The 18,958-nt window shown below is 45.4% G+C and overlaps 1 protein-coding gene across 1 annotated transcript in view; it reads right to left on the bottom strand.

The window, feature by feature from the left end:
- Positions 1–87: 87 nt before the first annotated feature.
- The window catches only part of PITPNA (phosphatidylinositol transfer protein alpha), a 41,951-nt gene continuing 23,080 nt past the window's right edge, over positions 88–18,958 (bottom strand). The window contains exons 8-12 of the mRNA XM_045889601.3: positions 17,959–18,036; positions 17,697–17,807; positions 16,740–16,862; positions 4,193–4,261; positions 88–3,132 (exon numbers count right to left, since the gene is read on the bottom strand). Of these exons, the coding sequence (XP_045745557.1) occupies positions 4,217–4,261; positions 16,740–16,862; positions 17,697–17,807; positions 17,959–18,036 (357 nt within the window). The 3' untranslated portion in view covers positions 88–3,132; positions 4,193–4,216. The remainder of the gene's footprint in view (positions 3,133–4,192; positions 4,262–16,739; positions 16,863–17,696; positions 17,808–17,958; positions 18,037–18,958) is intronic.

Below are 18,958 nucleotides of genomic sequence, written 5' to 3'. Positions count from 1 at the left end.
CTACTTGATGAATAGAAATTAAGATTTTTGCCAAAGATTAAGATTTTCTTCAAATAACTGGTTCTTAGTCTTTTTTGGAAGATAGGGAGGGCGGTGCATGGGATTCCTTTGGGGATCTGATGAGAGCCATGGCTCTCCCCAGAAAAATGCACACACAATTTTACAAACAAGTTTTATGAGGTCCACAGACCTGGAAGCCAGGTTAAGAACTCCTACTTTAAATAAATGTTTTGCTTGGTAGGATAGTAAAAAAGAGGGAGGGGGCACAAAAGCAAAAAGGAAATCCCGCCAGTATAAAATGGCTGAATTACTTTCAGATATGTGATGTCTGCATAAGTAAAATGACAAGAGGATGTTTTAATTTACAGAAATTGACCTGCAAAAAATTTTGGAGCTATCTTGTACTTTTTCCTAGTCCTGGTAAAATGGAGGACAGCAGCAAGAGTTTGAGGATATCTAAGTTGTAAAATGGACATAAGGACATCACCAATAAGCTGGACTCCGGAAAGCTCTGTCTAGGATTTTATTAGATTGCTTTTTTCCCCCAATATACCTGTTTTGGAAGATTGAGACAAAAAGGCACAAACTCACATTAAATAAACAAGGTAATCTAATCAGTTCTACAAAGTGTATTTTGTAAAAGAAGTAGCACTAGGAACCAACCAAAATAAGTCAGGGAGTCCCAGCAGGGACTGTAAGAGAACTTGGGGAGATATACACATGCCCACAATACTGACCCTGTCCCTGACCTCCCTCTGTGAGGCCAGAGCCCAGCACCGCCCCCTTACAGAGGCACTGCCGCCTCAAACCCGACTCTGACCCTGGAAATCTGATGGCAGCAGCTGGTCTGAAGGGGCACGGCACACCGTCAGGTACTACCCCTGGAGCTGAGCCTTTCGTCGTAAAGCCCTCTGAGTGCTAGTCAGTGCTAGTCAGGAGGTGGGTGAGAAGGTAAGGGGGATACTTAAAAGCCAACACTGTTGCCCAGCAGCAATACTATCCGTGGGGGTAGAATAGACCAGGGACACCCCTCCTTATGCTTCTGTGGGCTGGAGCCCCAGATCCAGCTGACATCAGGAAATTCTAGCTCAGCTCATGTGGATGCTTTCAAACTGGGGCAACAGGTGGAGAAGGGAGGAGCCAGAGAAAAGCCAGATAAAGAGCAAGGCCCACCAGAGTTGGAGTGGTATGTGTGGATCTCAGAGAAGAGCTGAGGCAAGGAGACTAACATCTGATGACCCTCAATCCACCTGTCTGCTTAGAACATCATGGTTCATTTCTCCCAGGATAACCCATACCTGGATTTAGCTGATGGATGAAGGGAAAACTTTAAGCACAAATGTAATTATAGCTAATACAGAGCTTATAGGAAAACATTTACATTTTTCTCCAGTAGGAATGCTTCACTTTCCCAAATAGATGCTACCAGCAGTTGGAAATCCTAATAACCAACTGAACTGCCCCAGATCCATTACTATAGACCCCACAAGGTGAGGAGCCTGCAAGGAAGGTGTAACAGGACATTTCCTGGTCCCACAGAGGCCTCAATGGAGGTGGGAGACAACCACACTGAGGGGTCTGAGTCTGTCCGCTGTTGCCCCAAGAGGGTCACAGGGAAGCAGCCATCAGGATGTCACAGGTGCAATCCTGTGAAACACTCCCTTATTGCACTTAGAAATCAGTAAGGCAAAACAAACTGACGACAACATAAGGGTAAATGATCCCACCCTACTTCTCGCTCCCCCAACACAGATTTGGTCTCTTCATGAGCCACCACACCCAAACTAGCATGGGCTTGGATCACAACACACTTGGCTAACATACTTCACAAGGCTTGGGAAATGTCAGGTGACACCACAGCTATCTCAGACTCTCCCGCTGGGAAGGCAGACTTGGTTTCCGCCAAGTTGTCTACAACCATGGAGCACTCGGCAGCTTCTATCTCCCCTGGAGTCTGGACTTTTTCACCGGCCTCCTTTGGTAGAGTTCTATACTATGATCACTACTTGCTTTTTGCTTTTGATTGTCCAGGACAGAACTCAGCATGGGGGCGGGATGAGCTGAGTTCCTGATTCCCAAATTCCTTTCCAGCAACTGGAGACAAGAGGGAACATGTTCTGCTGGGGAAAAGCTTTTTGCATGCTCGTTTTGTGCAGCATGAAAAGATCAGGACCCTTGTGTCCTGACCAGCCTCAGAGACAGAGGACAGGAATCTAAGAAAGCACAGAGAAAAGAGGATTATTGCTGAGTGGCAGCACCAGCCCAAAAGGGAAGAGGAGCATGGACATACAGAGCTCCTGGGGGGCGGGGGGATTGGGGGACAGACTAATTAGTACATATGGGACTGACTCAATTCTAAGGGGACACTGGACAGGTCCCTCCAGGTGGAGAACTGACCTGGGCATACTGTGGGCTCTGCAAGGTTCAGACAGGGTGGGCAACAGGAGGGCCAAGAAGCCACAGGTGTCTCTAAGACTAGTGACCAGAGATGCAATCCTGGGGCAGGAGTTATCTGTATTTGTTACATTTTTAAAACAGAGACTGGCTGGGCCCTGGGTACTTCCTTGGTGCCTACAGCACATTAACAATGGGCTACTGAGAGCAGAGATCAGAGTTATGAAGCCACACTGCTCTTCTGTGGAACTGGAGGAAAAAACTATTTCTAACTCATCTCTCCCCAGGTGAGCACTCAAAATTGCAAAGATCTGCCCAGGAAACAAAAATACCTCAGTGTATCCCAAGGTTGAAAACAAACGAACTTAAATCATTTAAATCACCACATCACAAAAGGCAGCTATTTTGAAAGACTAAAAATGTCACTTGGAAATAAAGGGTGGGGGGGGGGGTGGAACACACAGAAATGGGTTGAGAACAAAATGGCTGAAGAGGGAGGAGCTGTGAATACAGCAACCTACACGCCACATATCTCAGAGGAGCAGGCTCCCGCACATACGGGCTTCGTAATACCAGACGGTCTATTTGTTCACAATATTAAAGGGCATCTAGAAGTAGCTACAGTAAGGGATCGAAAGTTGCCTGAAGAATGGGCACAGAAAGGCTGCGTCCGAAGATGGCCTGTCACTTGGGAGGGTGGAGCTGCTGGGCCTTCCTGTTGACCACTGTCTTGCAAAACTAGAAGAGAAATACAATTATTAAGGAAGCAACAGAGGAAAATAGAAACACACTGTAAATCATTGATGGCGGAATTTCAAAAGGAGCCAAGATGCCAGTAGGGGGTGGGGGGAGGAAACGATGGTCCAAGCAGCCGACACTGCAGCAGTCCATTCAGTCCTACTGTTTCATCTGCCAGAAGTTCTCACGCACAAGGGGGCAGGGAGAGCGAGCAGAGCTTTGCATGACTGCTGGTGAGACCCCAGGCCTCCTCAGCTCCTTAGTGTTAGAGGACAACCAGAGTTTACTTGATAAAATAATTTCCTCTCAGAGCCCAGTGGGAAGCAGGGCCAGGTTTTTAATTCCATGACCAAGCCCGCTGAGAGCTGCTGGAGTATCAGCAGGTCTGGAGGTATTCAGGGTCCCGGGAGCTCAGAGAAGGATGGGGCTTGGGAAAGAGCAGCACCGTGAAACAGGAACACCTCATCCTGCTCCTATGACCCGGGCAGAAATACTCTCCAAGCATCTGAAAGAGGCTGCCTCTGATGAGGACAGCTACTTAGTATAGGATCAGAGGCTTTAAAGAGGAAGGAAATGAAGCACCAGATAAACGATGAACCCGAGGAAAAGCTGTCTGGCCAGCATTTTCCAAGGGCAGGGCAGGGAATGACAGCAGTGGGGAGCCAGGAACTAGCTTTGGCACAGGGGTACCAGGGGCACCCCTGAATGCCAGCTTCAACTTGAAATGGCTCTAGTTACGAGAGGAGGAGGATTTAGTTGCAGATAAGCTTCAGTTCCGTGTCCACCGCCCCAACCCAGCCCCACTTCTCACTACTGGGTGGGTCCATGTGTCTGTCTGGGCAGTTCATTATAAGATCACATGTCCCTGAATTGGTCTAATAGTCACAACATCTGTCAATGGAAGCCTGAGAGCTGTTTAGCATGGCAGTCATCAGGATTACTGGAGGACAGGACGAGCAATGAAGCAAGTTTCCTGACTCCACAGTGAGCTGCTGAAGCCCCAAGGACCCAAACTGATTTTCACGTCGATGAGATGCAAAGGGAGAGATTCAGTACATACAGTGCAGAAGGGGGAGGGGTGCCTTTAGTCATCCGCGGTCATTCCTTTCACTGGGTCCTTTTGTCTCATCTGGAACAGAAAAAAAAACAGGAAAAACTGAAGGCTCTTGCTGCTGATGGAACTCCAACACAAATACATTCCGCCTTCTCTTCAGTCCTGCCAATGAAGAGGGTGGAGCATTTTCTGTGCACAAAGCAAATCAGAAGAGTAGAATTCTGCATATGTACAGCCAAAGCCGTACCATTTATAGCTCCGTGTCACTGCTCCCACCGTCCGTGATTTCTGTTCCTCTCCCTGCGTCCCAGTGCTGGGGTGCAGCTCTTAAGCTCCTCTCTTTCTTCATTCATTCATTCATTCATTCATTCATTCATTCATTCATTCATTCATTCATTCAACAAATATCTAAGAAGCAACTCTTTTGTGCTAGGAACTGCACAAAACTGCTCCAGGCCTGAGGATTCGGCAGTGAACCAAAACAGACCAAGTCTCTCCTCCTGGTGCTTACATTCTGGGGCAAAGTAGGGGAGAACGAACAAACCAATATATGCCGGGGGCAGATGTTGAGTAGAGACCCGGCAAAGGAAGTGAGGGGGAAAGTCCTGTGGCTCCCTGGAGGGGGCAAGTGCGGGGAGTGGTCCAGGCAGAGGGAACAGCAATTCCCTTTCCTGGGCTCTGCTGAGAGGCTCTGCATAGTCAATCAGGTAGGCAGAGTGTGGCACAAGAAGGCAGGGGTTCAAAGAGCAGGGTGGGTAGATCTCAGCTTAGCAGAAGTGTGAGGCTGCTGGAAAGCAGGATGGGGTCTTCTCTGGAAGCCCCGAGTGGCCCCTGTGAACTCCACCTGCCAGGCAGAAGTGGACACAACTTCTTGTGGGGATAGCGTGGAGGTGATCTCTCTAATCTTTTCCAACTTGAAAGTTCCATTCTATTTGCAGAATGCCTATAACACATGTGTAGTTTAACTTCCCATTAGATATTTCTTCACTATCCATGAGTTTTCTGCTCAACTTTCATTCTTTCTTCATTCAACAAATTTTGAGCACCTCAGAGAATGACCTCTGGAATCAAACTCCCTGGACTGTATTCTGGCACCATGACCAAGTGTGTGACCCTGAGCAAGTGACTTCACTGCACTCTAAGCCTGTCTCTGTAATAATAAAATAGAGATAATAAAAGTACCCACATCATGTGGTTGTTGAGAATTAAATAAAGATATTTGTGGAGAGCACCTAGCATGGAGTATGCACCCAGGCCACATTTTCTGCTATTTGTGCAGCATCCTGCAGTAAAGGGGGTGCGTGTGTCCACAAGCTCTGAAGACCTTGGACTTCTGTGCTACCTTCCTCCTCAGAGTTCTGTTTTATTCGCTAAAACTTTAATACTGCTGCATTTTGCAGAGATTCTACCTCAGAAGAAGTGGTTCTCCACTAGGAAGTACTTTCAAAATACTCTTCCTGCCACATTTCAAACTCCTGTTCATTGTTCACACTTCCTGCTTCCCCCCAACTATTATAATCAGTGAGCCCATGGGGAACCTGGGCATGGTAAAAAAAAAAAAAAAAAATCTGCTCCTCTGTGGAGGTTCTGATATTCACTTCCTATTGACAACTTTTTTTTTTAATTGTATTATTTATTTGACCGAGAGAGACACAGCGACAGAGGGAACACAAGCAGGGGGAGAGGGAGAGGGAGAAGCAGGGGCCCCACGGAGCAGGGAGCCCGATGCGGGGCTCGATCCCAGGACCCTGGGATCATGACCTGAGCCGAAGGCAGACGCTTAACCAACTGAACCACCCAGGTGCCCCCCCCCCCGCCCCCCGCCATTCACAACTTTTACCAGAATTACATCAAATGTCTTAGGTTGGTCTTTTAGGCCCGAGTTTCCTACTTGAGCAAAATAATCACCTGGGTTACTTGTAGATTCTTAGGCCCCAGACCTGATAAGTCAGAACCTACAGGATACAGACAGTAAGTGAGTCATAAAATCAGTCTTACAAGCCTCACTTTTCATCATCCCCTGCAAAGACCTGCTGCGCCCAACAGGAAGGTCTATTTGCTGACAAGCCAGTATGTGCTCATTCCTAGCTCTACCTGTAGAACTGCTCTAAACTCGCTTTCATGAATGGCATCTTTTTTTTTTTTAATTCATTTAAGTCATCTCTATCCCCAACGTGGGGCTGGAACTCACAATCCCGAGATCAAGAGTTGCACGCTCCTCCTACTGAGCCAGCCAGGAGCCCCGTGAATGGTAGAGCTTTTGATTTTTATTGCTCCTCTAACTTCAGATATGTCTGTTAATATATTACCTTTTTTTTTAAAGATTTTATTTATTTATTTATTTGACAGAGAGAGAGAGACACAGCAAGAGAGCAAACACACGCAGGAGGAGTGGGAGAGGGAGAAGCAGGCCTCCCACTGAGCAGGGAGCCTGATGCGGGGCTCGATCCCAGGACCGTGGGATCATGACCTGAGCCGAAGGCAGATGCCTAACAATTGAGCCACCCAGGCACCCCAAAATAAGTTCTTAAAAAAAAAGGATAAAGGCACTATCATATTTTAATTTTAATTTAATTATTTTTATTTATTTATTTTTAAATTTAATTATTTTTATTTATTTTTTAAGATTTTATTTGTAAGTAATCTCTACACCCAACATGGGGCTCAAACTCACAACCCCAAGATCAAGAGTCACACACTCCTCCAAGGCACCCAGGCACCCCTGCACTATCATATTTTTAGAAAGACAAAAGTTGACCTTGTAGTGTTGCAAGTATTTGTGTGAACATACTATGTAAGACAGAGGGAGAAATAACTATAGATGTAAAAGTTCCCCAGCTCTGTCCTCTGAGAAGGCCTGGAGGCAGCAACACCCAGCAGTCATGAGCACACCTAGCCCCCTCCATGGAAAGGAACGAGGACTCCTTAGAGATACGGCTCGTCCCAGGGCTGTGTCATGGAAGGAAAATGATGAGCTCGTGATACCTTGTTGTGCCTCAGGTGGACAGAGGTAACCTCTAGATTAAGAGACACTAGTGCAGTGTGTGGCCCTGGGGCTCTATCCTCTGCTTCAAAGGAATGGGGTCTCTGGGTCAAGGGGTATATAGGAATTCTTTGTATTCTTGCCATTTTCTGTAAGTTTGAAACTCTTTCAAAATAATTTTTTTTTAAATTGAAGTACAGCTGATATACAATATTATGTTAGTTTCAGCGTACAACAACATAGTGATTCGACAATTAGAAACATTAGGAAACGCTCGCCACTTAAATGTAGTTGCGTTCGGTCACCACACAAAGTTCTTACACCACCGTTGACAGTATTCCGTGTGCGGTACTTTTCATCCCGTGACTTACTCATTTTATAACTGGAAGTTTGTACATTGTAATGCCCTTCACCTACTTCCCCCCTCCCCTCTGGGAACCACCAGTTTGTTCTCTGTATTTATGAATCTATTTCTGTTTCTTGTTTGTTTTTTTTTTAAAGATTTTATTTATTTATTTGACAGAGAGAGACACAGCGAGAGGGTGAACACAAGCAGAGGGAGTGGGAGAGGGAGAAGCAGGCTCCCCACCGAGCAGGGAGCCCGATGCGGGGCTCGATCCCAGGACCCTGGGACCATGACCTGAGCCGAAGGCAGACACTCAACGACTGAGCCACCCAGGTGCCCCTATTTCTGTTTCTTGTTTGTTTGTTCATTTGTTTTGTTTTTTAGATTCCACATATAAATGAGATTATATGGTATTTGTCTTTTTCTGTCTGGCTTGTTTCACTTAGTATCATACCCTTTAGGGTCCATCCATACTGTCACGATGCAAGATTCATTCCTTTTTATGGCTGATACGCCATCCATTCTATTTACACACACACACGCACACACACACACATTACCCCCTGCCCCCACATCTTCTTTATCCATTCATCTATGGATGGACACTTAGGTTATTTCCGTTATCTTGGCTCAAAATAATTTTTTTAAAAAACACAAAGATGTGCTCATTAAATGTGCTCATTAATGACCACGTAAATTTTCAATTTCAGAGAAGCTGATATTTAATATAGGGGAGCAAAGCTCTGTGGGCCTCAACCAGATCCATGTATACCCTAAGAGTTTACTGCCTTGCTTTAATTTACTAATGCAAAGCCAGGTCCTGTTTTCCTACTGCTTAAGATGCAACTTTCTATCAGGGAACATGATGGCTTCCCCTACTCTCAGAGACAAGGTCACCTCAGAGGGTGCCATGAAATAAAAATACATTATTTCATTCTTATAATGAAATGCTCTAAGAATGCTTTTTTCCTGTTTCCTGGGGCCTATAGAACACCATGAGATTTTATCTGATGTTTGTTCCTCTGATCAAGCTACTGCAGGCTATGTATACACATATAGTCAAGGAATATGAAAATAGAAACTCCAATCTTGGTTTGTTTGTTTTTAACTGATTTTCTCTAGGGAATAAGGCCAGGGGTTGGAATACATGGGCTTCCATTTTTTATTTTTCTAGATTTTTTTTAAGATTTTATTTTATTTTTTTAAAGATTGTATTACTTTTGGGGCGCCTGGGTGGCTCAGTCGTTAAGCGTCTGCCTTCGGCTCAGGTCATGATCCCAGATCCTGGGATCGAGCCCCGCATCGGGCTCCCTGCTCCACCGGAAGCCTGCTTCTCCCTCTCCCACTCCCCCTGCTTGTGTTCCCTCTCTCGCTGTGTCTCTGTCAAATAAATAAATAAAATCTTTAAAAAAAAAAAAAGAAAAAGATTTTATTATTTTTAAAAAAGAAATCACTAAAAATCTTTTAAATAAATAAATAAATATCTCTATACCCAATATGGAACTCGAACTTACAACCCCGAGATCAAGAGTTGCATGCTCTACTAAATAAGCCAGCCAGATGCCCCTATTTTTCTATAGCTTTTGAAAATTGTTTTTACTATGAAGTATGAGATACTCCTTTGATTACAAAACACACACACACACCTAGCAAAAGTATCAATGTCAATATCCCAATTGTGATAACTGTGGTATAGTTTTGCAACATGTTGCCATTGGGAGAAACAGATCTCTATGTGTTATTTCTTATAACTGCATAGGAATCTTACAATCATTTCAAAATAAAATTTCAATAAAAAAATAAAGCTAGTAAAAAAAACTCAGTTTAAGACACTGAAAAGCAACCACAGACCTAGCATTCCTGAAGGAACAGATATGAGGCACATGCAGAACGGTTTTTAGAAGCTCTTTAGAAAGCCCTTTGGTGGGGCACCTGGGTGGCTCAGTCGTTAAGCGTCTGCCTTTGGCTCAGGTCATGATCCCAGGGTCCTGGGACCGAGCCCCATATCGGGCTCCCTGCTTGGTGAGCCTGCTTCTCCCTCTCCCTCTGCTGCTCCCCCTGCTTGTGCTCTCTCTGTGTCAAATAAATAAATAAAAAAGAAAGAAAGAAAAGCCCTTTGGAAAAGAAATTTGGTAATAAATAATAAGAGTCTTATATTCTCTAATTCTATTTGTAGGAATTTACTCTAAGGAAATAATCTTAATCCAAATCCAAATAGTAATCCAAAAAACTGAAAAAACTGAGCGCACAAAAATTTTCATCACGGCATTATCTGTAGCAGTGAGAACCTGGAAACATGAAGGAAAATCCAACACAGGGCAATGACAGAGTGTGAGCAATATGTGTATGCTGCAGTCAGAAACGTGTATGTGAAGAAACTCTTTTAGTGAGAAACTTTGTATTTGTTATAATGTTATATATTTGTTACAATGTTCAGAGAAAAAAGTAGGATTCCCATTTGGCCCATGCAATATGATTATAACTAAGTAAAAGTGTATAGAAAGACTTAAAATGTTTTAAAGGTTGTCTTTAAAGATTTTATTAATTAATTAATTAATTTATTTATTTAGAGAATGAGAGCACACACGAGTGCCAGCAAGTGGGGGGGAGGAGCAAAGGGAAGGTGAGAGAATCTCAAGCAGACTTTGTGCTGAGCGAGGAGCAGGGCTCAATCCCACGACCCTCGATTCCACCACCCTGAGATCATGACCTGAGCCGAAACCAAGAGTCAGATGCTCAACCGACTGAGCCACCCAGGTGCCCCTAGAGGTTGTCTTTATTTTTTTTAATTTTTTTTTTTTTTTAAAGATTTTTATTTATTTATTTGACAGAGAGAGACACAGTGAGAGAGGGAACACAAGCAGGGGGAGTGGGAGAGGGAGAAGCAGGAGAGAGAGAAGCAGGCTTCCCACAGAGCAGGGAGCCCGACGCGGGGCTCGATCCCAGGACCCTGGGATCATGACCTGAGCCGAAGGCAGATGCTTAACAACTGAGCCACCCAGGCACCCCTAGAGGTTGTCTTTAAATAACCAGGGTACAACTGATTTCTTTCTGCTTTTCACTATTTCCAAAAAAATGTTTGTCTATGTTAATACATTATTGATACAATACAATACTTATTATTGAAAAATGAGATTGTACCAAAAAGAAAATAAAGCTACTTCCTGTATTTCAAGATGCTGGCCAATGTTCCAGGTAGTCTGCCCTGGGGTCAATCATTGTTGGGCAGATGAGAGAGAATTAAGAATTCATGGAACAACATCCTCCTCCACATACACGGATCCTTCAGCCTCAACACAATGAGCTAGCCCTCTGCACATGCTACTGGAATCTCACTCCCTACTCCCTACTCTCCCATGGCCCAGCACTGAGTGACTTCTCTTTATCAGCTTAACTCTCCAAACTTCTATCTACCCCAATCACAAACTGGAAACTTTAGGGTTTCCATTTTTTATTTTTCTAGATTTTTTTGAAGATTTTATTTTATTTTTTTAAAAGATTTTATTACTTTTAAAAAAGAAATCTAGTGTCCTGCCAGGTATTTCACTGCACAGGGACACTTATACAATCTTTGGGTAACCAGTTCATAGTTGAAGACTTAAAATCTAAAAATGATGGTGATCCATCATCCATCTGTCAGAAAGCCATAGGATGGAGCAAGGGACCTCTGCATCAAGACTCAGGAGATGAGAAAGGACAGGCCCATTCACACACAAGCATGTGGATAGGGAGACTGACTACAAGGAGGCTCAGAGACAGCCCCCAAGGTGGGCCAGCGGAGCAAGGGGGTCATGCAGCCTCTCAGCTCCATCACAAAGGGATGGGCTATGGAGGGACCAGAGGAATCACGGAGGCAACAGGGACTTAGAAGGAAGCCCCACAAGGGAAGGCTGGGGAAGAAAATGCTGCAGAATCTTAATCATGCACTCTAACTGACACTCAGTATCTCTGCTGGTTTTAAGCAAATGTTCTAGAGGCCAGCAAATCAGGAAACAAGTTTTCTTAACAGTTAAAATGAGTTTTCTCCTCCCAGGTTCATTATCTACAGAGTTTGTGGCCAAAGGTCCAGGCGGCACTTGTTCACTGAACTAGAAGATATCCTCAACTTCTTTGAGCCTCAGTTTCTCTTATCTATAAAATGAAAATAACACTTTGGCACAGGCTGACATGACGATTTGATGATATAATTCACAGAAAATGCTGACCACACACTACAGGCATACAGTAAGACCTCAATCAAATATTAGCCTCTATTAGTAATAAAAATATTTTTATTACCACCATGCTCAAGAGATAGTGAGTTCCCCAATACAGGAGGTGATCAAGTGCAGGCCGGTGGGGAAGCTGCAGAGAGGACTCAAGCACTGGACAGGTAATTGGACTAAGTGACCTTTAAGGTGCCTTCTTCCAATTTTGAGATTATGAGTCTTTTTCTTAAAAGAGCGAGAGGGATGGGCACCTGGGTGGCTCAGTTGGTTAAGCGACTGCCTTCGGCTCAGGTCATGATCCTGGAGTCCCTGGATCGAGTCCCGCATCGGGCTCCCTGCTCAGCTGGGAGTCTGCTTCTCCCTCTGACCCTCCTCCCTCTCATGCTCTCTGTCTCTCATTCTCTCACAAATAAATAAAATCTTAAAAAAATTAAAAAAAAAAAAGAGCGAGAGGGAAGAAGGGAGAGAAAGAGGAAAGAAGGGAGGGAAACACATGGACAGACACTGCTCCCCTACAGGCACACGTTTCCTGACATTTTTCTTTTTAGGGCAAAGGACTAATCTCTTGGTCCCTTGAGCCTCATCCAAGAATGGTGAGTCCACCCTCCCACAGGGACTAGAGTTACAGTAGTGGTGACCGTGGCCTTATAGTGACACAAAAAACCCACCCACACTAGGCCACTGAGCATTAATCAAAGAATAAGGGTCATAATTCCTATTGCAAATTCACAGTTAATCATGGCAGATTGTAAACATGCATTTATGCTATTCGTCCCCCAAGCCCTACTACGATGAGAGTAAAGGAATAAGCAAAAGAAATAAAACCATGAAGGCAACAAGAACAGCAAATAAGAGATGGCAGCAACATTCTGGAAGATGAAATATGGATGGATTAGTGACTAATTCACAGAGCAGCAGGACTGACACCCCAGGGCCTGTGAGGAGGGGAGCTAAAAAGGACAGACCTGTTTGTGCTGCAGGTTCTCCAAAGGCTCAGGAACTGGAAGCACCAAGTACCTCAGAGGGTGGGAGTGCAGCTGGGGCTGAAAACGGGTGACTTATTTGTAAGTGAGGGAAAAAAAAGACACCAGTTTGGCTGTGGTGTGCCCTGGTGTTTCCTCCCTGAATTCTCAGAGGAAACAAAGAACATACAGGGGGCAGAGAAACCTCGAAAACCAAACACAAAAACAAAAAGCCATAGCTTTAGAAAAGGAAGATAATGCACAAAGAAAAACAGAAAAAGTACTTAAGAAAAAGAACACAGCACAAGAAGTACTTTAAAATGTTTTTAAGGGGCGCCTGGGTGGCTCAGTCAGTTAAGGATCTGCCTTCGGCTCAGGTCATGATCCTGGGGTCCCTGGATGGAGCCCCAGGTCGGGCTCCACACTCAGCAGGGAGCCTGCTTCTCCCTCTCTCGCTGCCCTTCCCCCTACTCATGCTCTCTCTCTCAAATAAATAAATAAAATCTAAAAAAAAAAAGAAAACAAAATTATTAAAAAAATAAAAATAAATAAAATGTTTTTAAATTCAACAGATGAGAAGTTAACATTGGAAAATATCTTCCAGAAAGCAGACAAAAAGAGAGAGAAAATTTAAGAAAATTAGGTCAATTCATGAGGTCTGACTTCTAAATTCTAATAAAAATTCCAGAAAAAAAAACAAAACAGAGGGGAGAAAATTGTGATACAAAGAGAGAGAAATTACAATATAAAAACATTTTTTTTTTAAGATTTATTTATTTATTTGAGAGAGCGAGAATGAGAGAGAGAGAGAGAGTACATGAGTGGGGGAGGGTCAGAGGGAGAAGCAGACTCCCCGCCAAGCAGGGAGCCCGATGCGGGACTCGATCCCGGGACTCCAGGATCATGACCTGAGCTGAAGGCAGTCGCTTAACCAACTGAGCCACCCAGGCGCCCCTATAAAAACATTTTCTAGAACTGAGGAGACCTGGGAGCACCTGGGTTGCTCAGTCGGTTAAGTAGCTGGCTCTGGATTTCAGCTCAGGTCATCTTAAGGACCTAAAATCGAGCCCCAAGTTGGGCTCTGTGCTCAGTGCACAGTCTGCTTGTCCCTCTCTCTCTGTTCCTCCCCCCCACCCCACCCCCATGCTCGCACTCTCTCTCTCATAAATAAATAAAATCTTTAAAAAAACCCAAAAAACTGAGGGGGAGCAAAATCAATAAGGATGGACTGACATCACCTACATTATTACGCAGTGCATATCACACACCAACCAGACCAGACCATCCATGTAAAGACTCAAAAACAAAACTTAATGACAGAGATACATAAAACTGAGCTACAAAAGGGAGGGAAGCAATTACTAACTTCTTTTTTTTTTTTTTCAAGTTTTTATTTAAATTCCAGCTAACATACAGTGTAATATTAGATTCAGGCTAACAGGTTTTTTATTCAGCCATAAAAAAACAAGAGTTTTCCAAGAAAGGAACAAATATCAGGAGCAGACTAAAGTGCTCAGTTGGGGAGAAGAATGACATATGTCATAATATCAACCTGAATAATGAATTAACCCCACATTGTGATATTGGAGGAAGGAAAAGAGAGTGTGAGTCTTCTTAAAAAAGAGGTGGGTGGGGTACAGGAGTTAAATCTTCCACAAGAAAAGTCAACCATTAATATCTAAAGTTGAGAAATAAAGAATTAAGCACCTAAGTATAATCTTTGGAAATACGGGGGTAATTAACAAAAGAAACAACCATAAGAACTGCAAGGGGCTGCTTCTGGGGGCTGGAACTCCAGGTGCAGGGCAGAGGAGGACAGCTTCCCCCTTCTAAGCCTGAGATACTTCCGAGTTTGAAAATTATAAAAATACTTCTGGAGGTAATGTTTTTGTTTATGGCAATGACTGTCATGGTGGTTTCACAGGTGTATACTTATCTGAAATTCATCAAGATGGATAGATTAAATACGTGCACAGGGCGCCTGGGTGGTTCAGTCAGTTAAGTGTCCAGCTCTTGGTTTCGGCTCAGGTCATGATCTCAGGGTAGTTAGATCCAGCCCTGCATTGTGTTCCTCGCTGAGCATGGAGCCTGCTTAAGATTCTCTCTCCCTGTCTCCTTCTGCCTGCCCCCCACCCTGCTCGTGCACACGCTCGCTCTTAAAGAAATAAATAAGTGCAGCTTTTTTTTTTTTTTTTAAGATTTTTATTTACTTATTTGAGAGAGAGAGCACGAGTGGAAGGGGCAGAGGGAGGGAGAAGCAGACTCCCCGCTGAGTGCAGAGCCAGATGCGGGGCTCGATCCCAGGACCCTGAGATTATGACCTCAGCTGAAACCAAGAATTAGATGCTTACCAACTGAGACTTGGTTTTGCTTTCTCTTACACTGCAAACTATTTAAATTCCAATTCTAAAGCGGGTTTCCTGCATTTGCAGTTATCCTGGAGGATAGTGGTATTCTAGGTTTTTGGCACAATTCTCCACAGAATGGAGAAACACGCAGAGAGAGGTGGGGGACTAAAAAATACCTCCCTGATAGTGAGGCCTCTCAAACTTTGGATCTGAGGGAGGCAGATCCAGTAGCTCCTCTGGAGAGTTCTTCCAGCTCCAGGAATTCAAATTCTACCCAAAGAGTAAAAGCCTGTCCATAAATGCTCCCATGAACCCCAGTATACTTTCAACTGGCCTTTGTCAGGCAGCAGGAGGCTTGAGGCTCCAGGCTAAACCCCAAAGTCTCCGCACTCCTTTGTTTGGTAACTTTTTTCCTTTTTTTTTTTTTTGTCAGGACTCGGGTGACCAAAACACTCAGGCCTCTTCTTACATAGTCAGAATCAACAGCGTCCTGGACATTAAAAATCTACCACTTCCTGAAGATCCTCAGTCGAAGAATCAGGAATTGTGTCCAAAATCCTGCTGCTTCCCTGCCAGTGCAGCTGGATGAATAACCAGAACATGTGCCTGCCACAGGAGCTAAGGAAGGAAGAACTCCTGGCCACGTCTGCACCCAAGACCAGCACAGTGAAGCGGGGGCACCACACGCACTCGGGCCTGGGTCTCGTCTGAGGCACTGCTGGGGAGCCAGGCAAGGCTGGGCACAGCGATGTCTGCCGACGTCTGGCTCCAGGCCAGCCCACGCAGGGCAAGGAGGGAGAAATGGATGGCAGTTATGACACAGAGCTTCCTGCCTTAATCTTAGCCCCGAGAGGGCAGGAGGGCCCCGAATGGCGTTTAAGGGAGGAAGAGAAGTCAAGTGCTTTAGAGCATGCCTCTCACCCTGACTGTGTCACCTGCAGGCTATATGACCTTGGGCACGGAGTGGTCTCTCGGAGCCGCTACCTCCTCATCTGCGGGGGGCAAGAACAGTGCTGTCTCCTCACAGGTATGGCGGGGATCACAGGAGATGGTGTATGTAAAAGCCCTTAGAATGGTGCCCTCACGCAGTAAGGATCTGAACCTGACTCACTGACAATCTCCTCAGCGTGAGCCTCACAGAGAAGCATCCCCAAATGAGGCAGGAGTGTTAGGCCTTCAGCTCCCATGGAGCAGACAGCCCTCCTCCTTGGATCCATGCCAAGCCCTCCCTTCCCCCCCAAAGAGCCAAGGGTCCAAACTCTAAAAACAGCTCAAAAGAACCTTACAGAGTAGTTAGTTGTGTGGGACCTACTGCCGTCCTCTGTGGGTGACGTGCATGGTGCTCACGAATCGGGCCAGCCTGCCTCCTCCCAGGGCCACCTCCCATCCTGCAGCCCAGCAGGACTCCCCCCACCCCACCAGTTCTGAAGAACCACTGCAGAGTTACTCACTTGGCATGCAGCACACACTGCCATATTTGTCTCTCGGAATATGCCAAGACCTCGGCTAGACTGCAAATTCAAGAGCACTAGCTGTTCTCTTCCTTACGGTTCTAAACTACCTGGCACCAGCCTGACTTGCGCGGACACGACATGTTCCTAGAGCCACAGGCGGCGCCCTCATGACCTGGCCCACAGGCCCACAGGCTAGTCTCCTTCATGGATTTACTGAGTCGAGAGCCCAGGCTCCTCCAGGAGCCCACTTACCTCATCCAGCTGTCTCTTCGTCTCTTCTTCCATCCTTCGGATGTCGTCCATAGTCAGGTCAACCCACTTATCGAGCCAACAGAACAGCTGCCTGTGGAAGTTTGTAAACAGACGCCTTTCTTGCTACAAAAAGGAGGGAACCTAGTTAGAACCCAGAAGGGAGAGGCCACTGTTGCAGCTCCCCTCCCATGATCTCCATGTCGATAAGCCCACTTTCTTGAAGGGGCGGGGAGGAGAGGTGCCTGCCTGGCTGGCTTATATGGATGAGCCCACAGGTCCCAAAAGTCAGTGACTTTTGCCCTCACGTGACCACAGGTATCACATCAAGAAGGAGGAAGCTCCCTGGAGAGGATGGGTACCTGCCTCACAGCTAGGCCCTGTGCCCAAAATGCTACCAAGACAGGCAGCCTACGAGCTCACGGTTCAGCCAAGGCCCAGAAACAACTGTGCCAAGTTCCCCTCTTGTCTCTGGAGCCTAAGGCCAGGTTAAAACTGGCCAATGTCTATGAAACGGGGCCCAAGAGCGAGGCTCTAACACAGAGAAAAAGCTATAAAAATGCCTTAGGTTTGTCCAGTTCAAGAATTCAGGGCACTGGAGAATTTGGTTCATAGGACCTCTTGCCTTTCGGCTTCAAGAAAAGAGGAAGACTGAGTTGTATCTGCAGTTCAGTCATAGTAAACCCTAGATTCCTGTTTCCTTTTTTTTTTTTTGGCTTCAGTTTCCTTCCCTGTCACATGTGGTGCCCCTGGATAGACGGTATTAAGCTGCAGGACAGTTAAGTGAAAGGGGAAGTGGGGGTCTGGGAAATCAGACTGAAATATTCTGATGTCTGCCACTGTTGGCCACAAGTCACGTGGGTTGTATGATCTTCTCTTGTTGGGCAAAATACATCCCCACCAACACACACACACACACACACACACACACACGGGGAAGGCCTCACCCTGGTCACTTACCTTATGTATAAAGTTTTCCACTTTGTTCTGCAGGCCCCACCACTTGAACTTGACAGTAACCAGTTTGTACGCACACATGTATGGGCAGTCTTTCTGATTTACAAGTTCTTGCTGTATTAGAGACACACATATAGGCAGGCAGGTAACTGAGAGGGCCGACCTCTGGCTCTCCCTTAGCCCACCCTAGCCATTTCCTTCCTCCCTGGGGAGAGGTCTGCCCATGCTACACCCTGCCCCCCGGTGGTGAGGGTATGAACTGCACCTTCCAATTTGGGCCCAAGGGTCCTCGGCCTGTTTTGATAGATTTAAATTTTGCTGGGTCTTCCTCCGCCTTGTAATCCTGAGAGAAGTTGTAGAATTGGAGTTGGGGGAGGAAGGAAAAGAGGGAGAGAGAGGGAGGGAAAGGAAGGGAGAGGGAGGGGGACCGAGATTAGATTTTTTCCATCAGAGTACACTTCATACCAGTCTTGAAGCTGCTGGTATAGTGAAAATATGGGAAAGTGTTATAAACAAGATATAGAACTGTTTACATTTGCCTCAGAGGAGAGTTGTGTGATTTTCTCTGCCATGGTTTGTTTTCAATTTTACCCACATTAAAGCAGGCACATATTTCCACTGTTAAAAACAGAGATTTTCAACCCGGGATAAGCATCCAAATTACCAGGGAAAGCTTTTTCCAAATTCAGATTTCTGGGCCACTCCACCTAAAATCCAGCGAGTAAGAATATCTGCAGGTAGGGCACCTGGGTGGCTCAGTTGGTTGGGCGACTGCTTTCGGCTCAGGTCATGATCCTGGAGTCCCGGGATCGAGTCCCGCATCGGGCTCCCTGCTCAGCAGGGAGTCTGCTTCTCCCTCTGACCCTCCCTCCCCCCTCTCATGTGCTCTCTCTCATTCTCTCTCTCTCACATAAATAAATAAAATCTAAAAAATATATATATATCTGCAGGTAAGGGCAGCAGAGTTTTTGTTTTGTTTTGTTTTGTTTTAAACCTCTGCAGGTGATTCTAAAACATGGCCAGAGATGAGAACTAGCTGTCAAACCTGAAATCTCATCCAATCTCCCTCTGGTACTTTTTCTTTATCTTTATCTTTCTAAAATCATTACTGGAAATGTCCAATGTGTAGAACCGATCCTTGTATTACTGTCAGTCTCACTCCACCTAGTTATAATGTAGCCAATGCTGGGTGTGAATTAGCCCTAAGGAAAGTTTAATCTTTGGTGTTCTTCTGCACTGACTAATATGGGCTTAGGAAAAGCAAA

The sequence above is a fragment of the Mirounga angustirostris genome, unplaced genomic scaffold (genome assembly GCF_029215605.1).
Source record: "Mirounga angustirostris isolate CCGP_5_RB_7025 unplaced genomic scaffold, mMirAng1.0.hap1 SCAF_17, whole genome shotgun sequence".
NCBI lineage: Eukaryota > Metazoa > Chordata > Mammalia > Carnivora > Phocidae > Mirounga > Mirounga angustirostris.
Note: the sequence above shows the minus strand (reverse complement) of the source record. Positions and strands in the feature narration are given on the sequence as shown.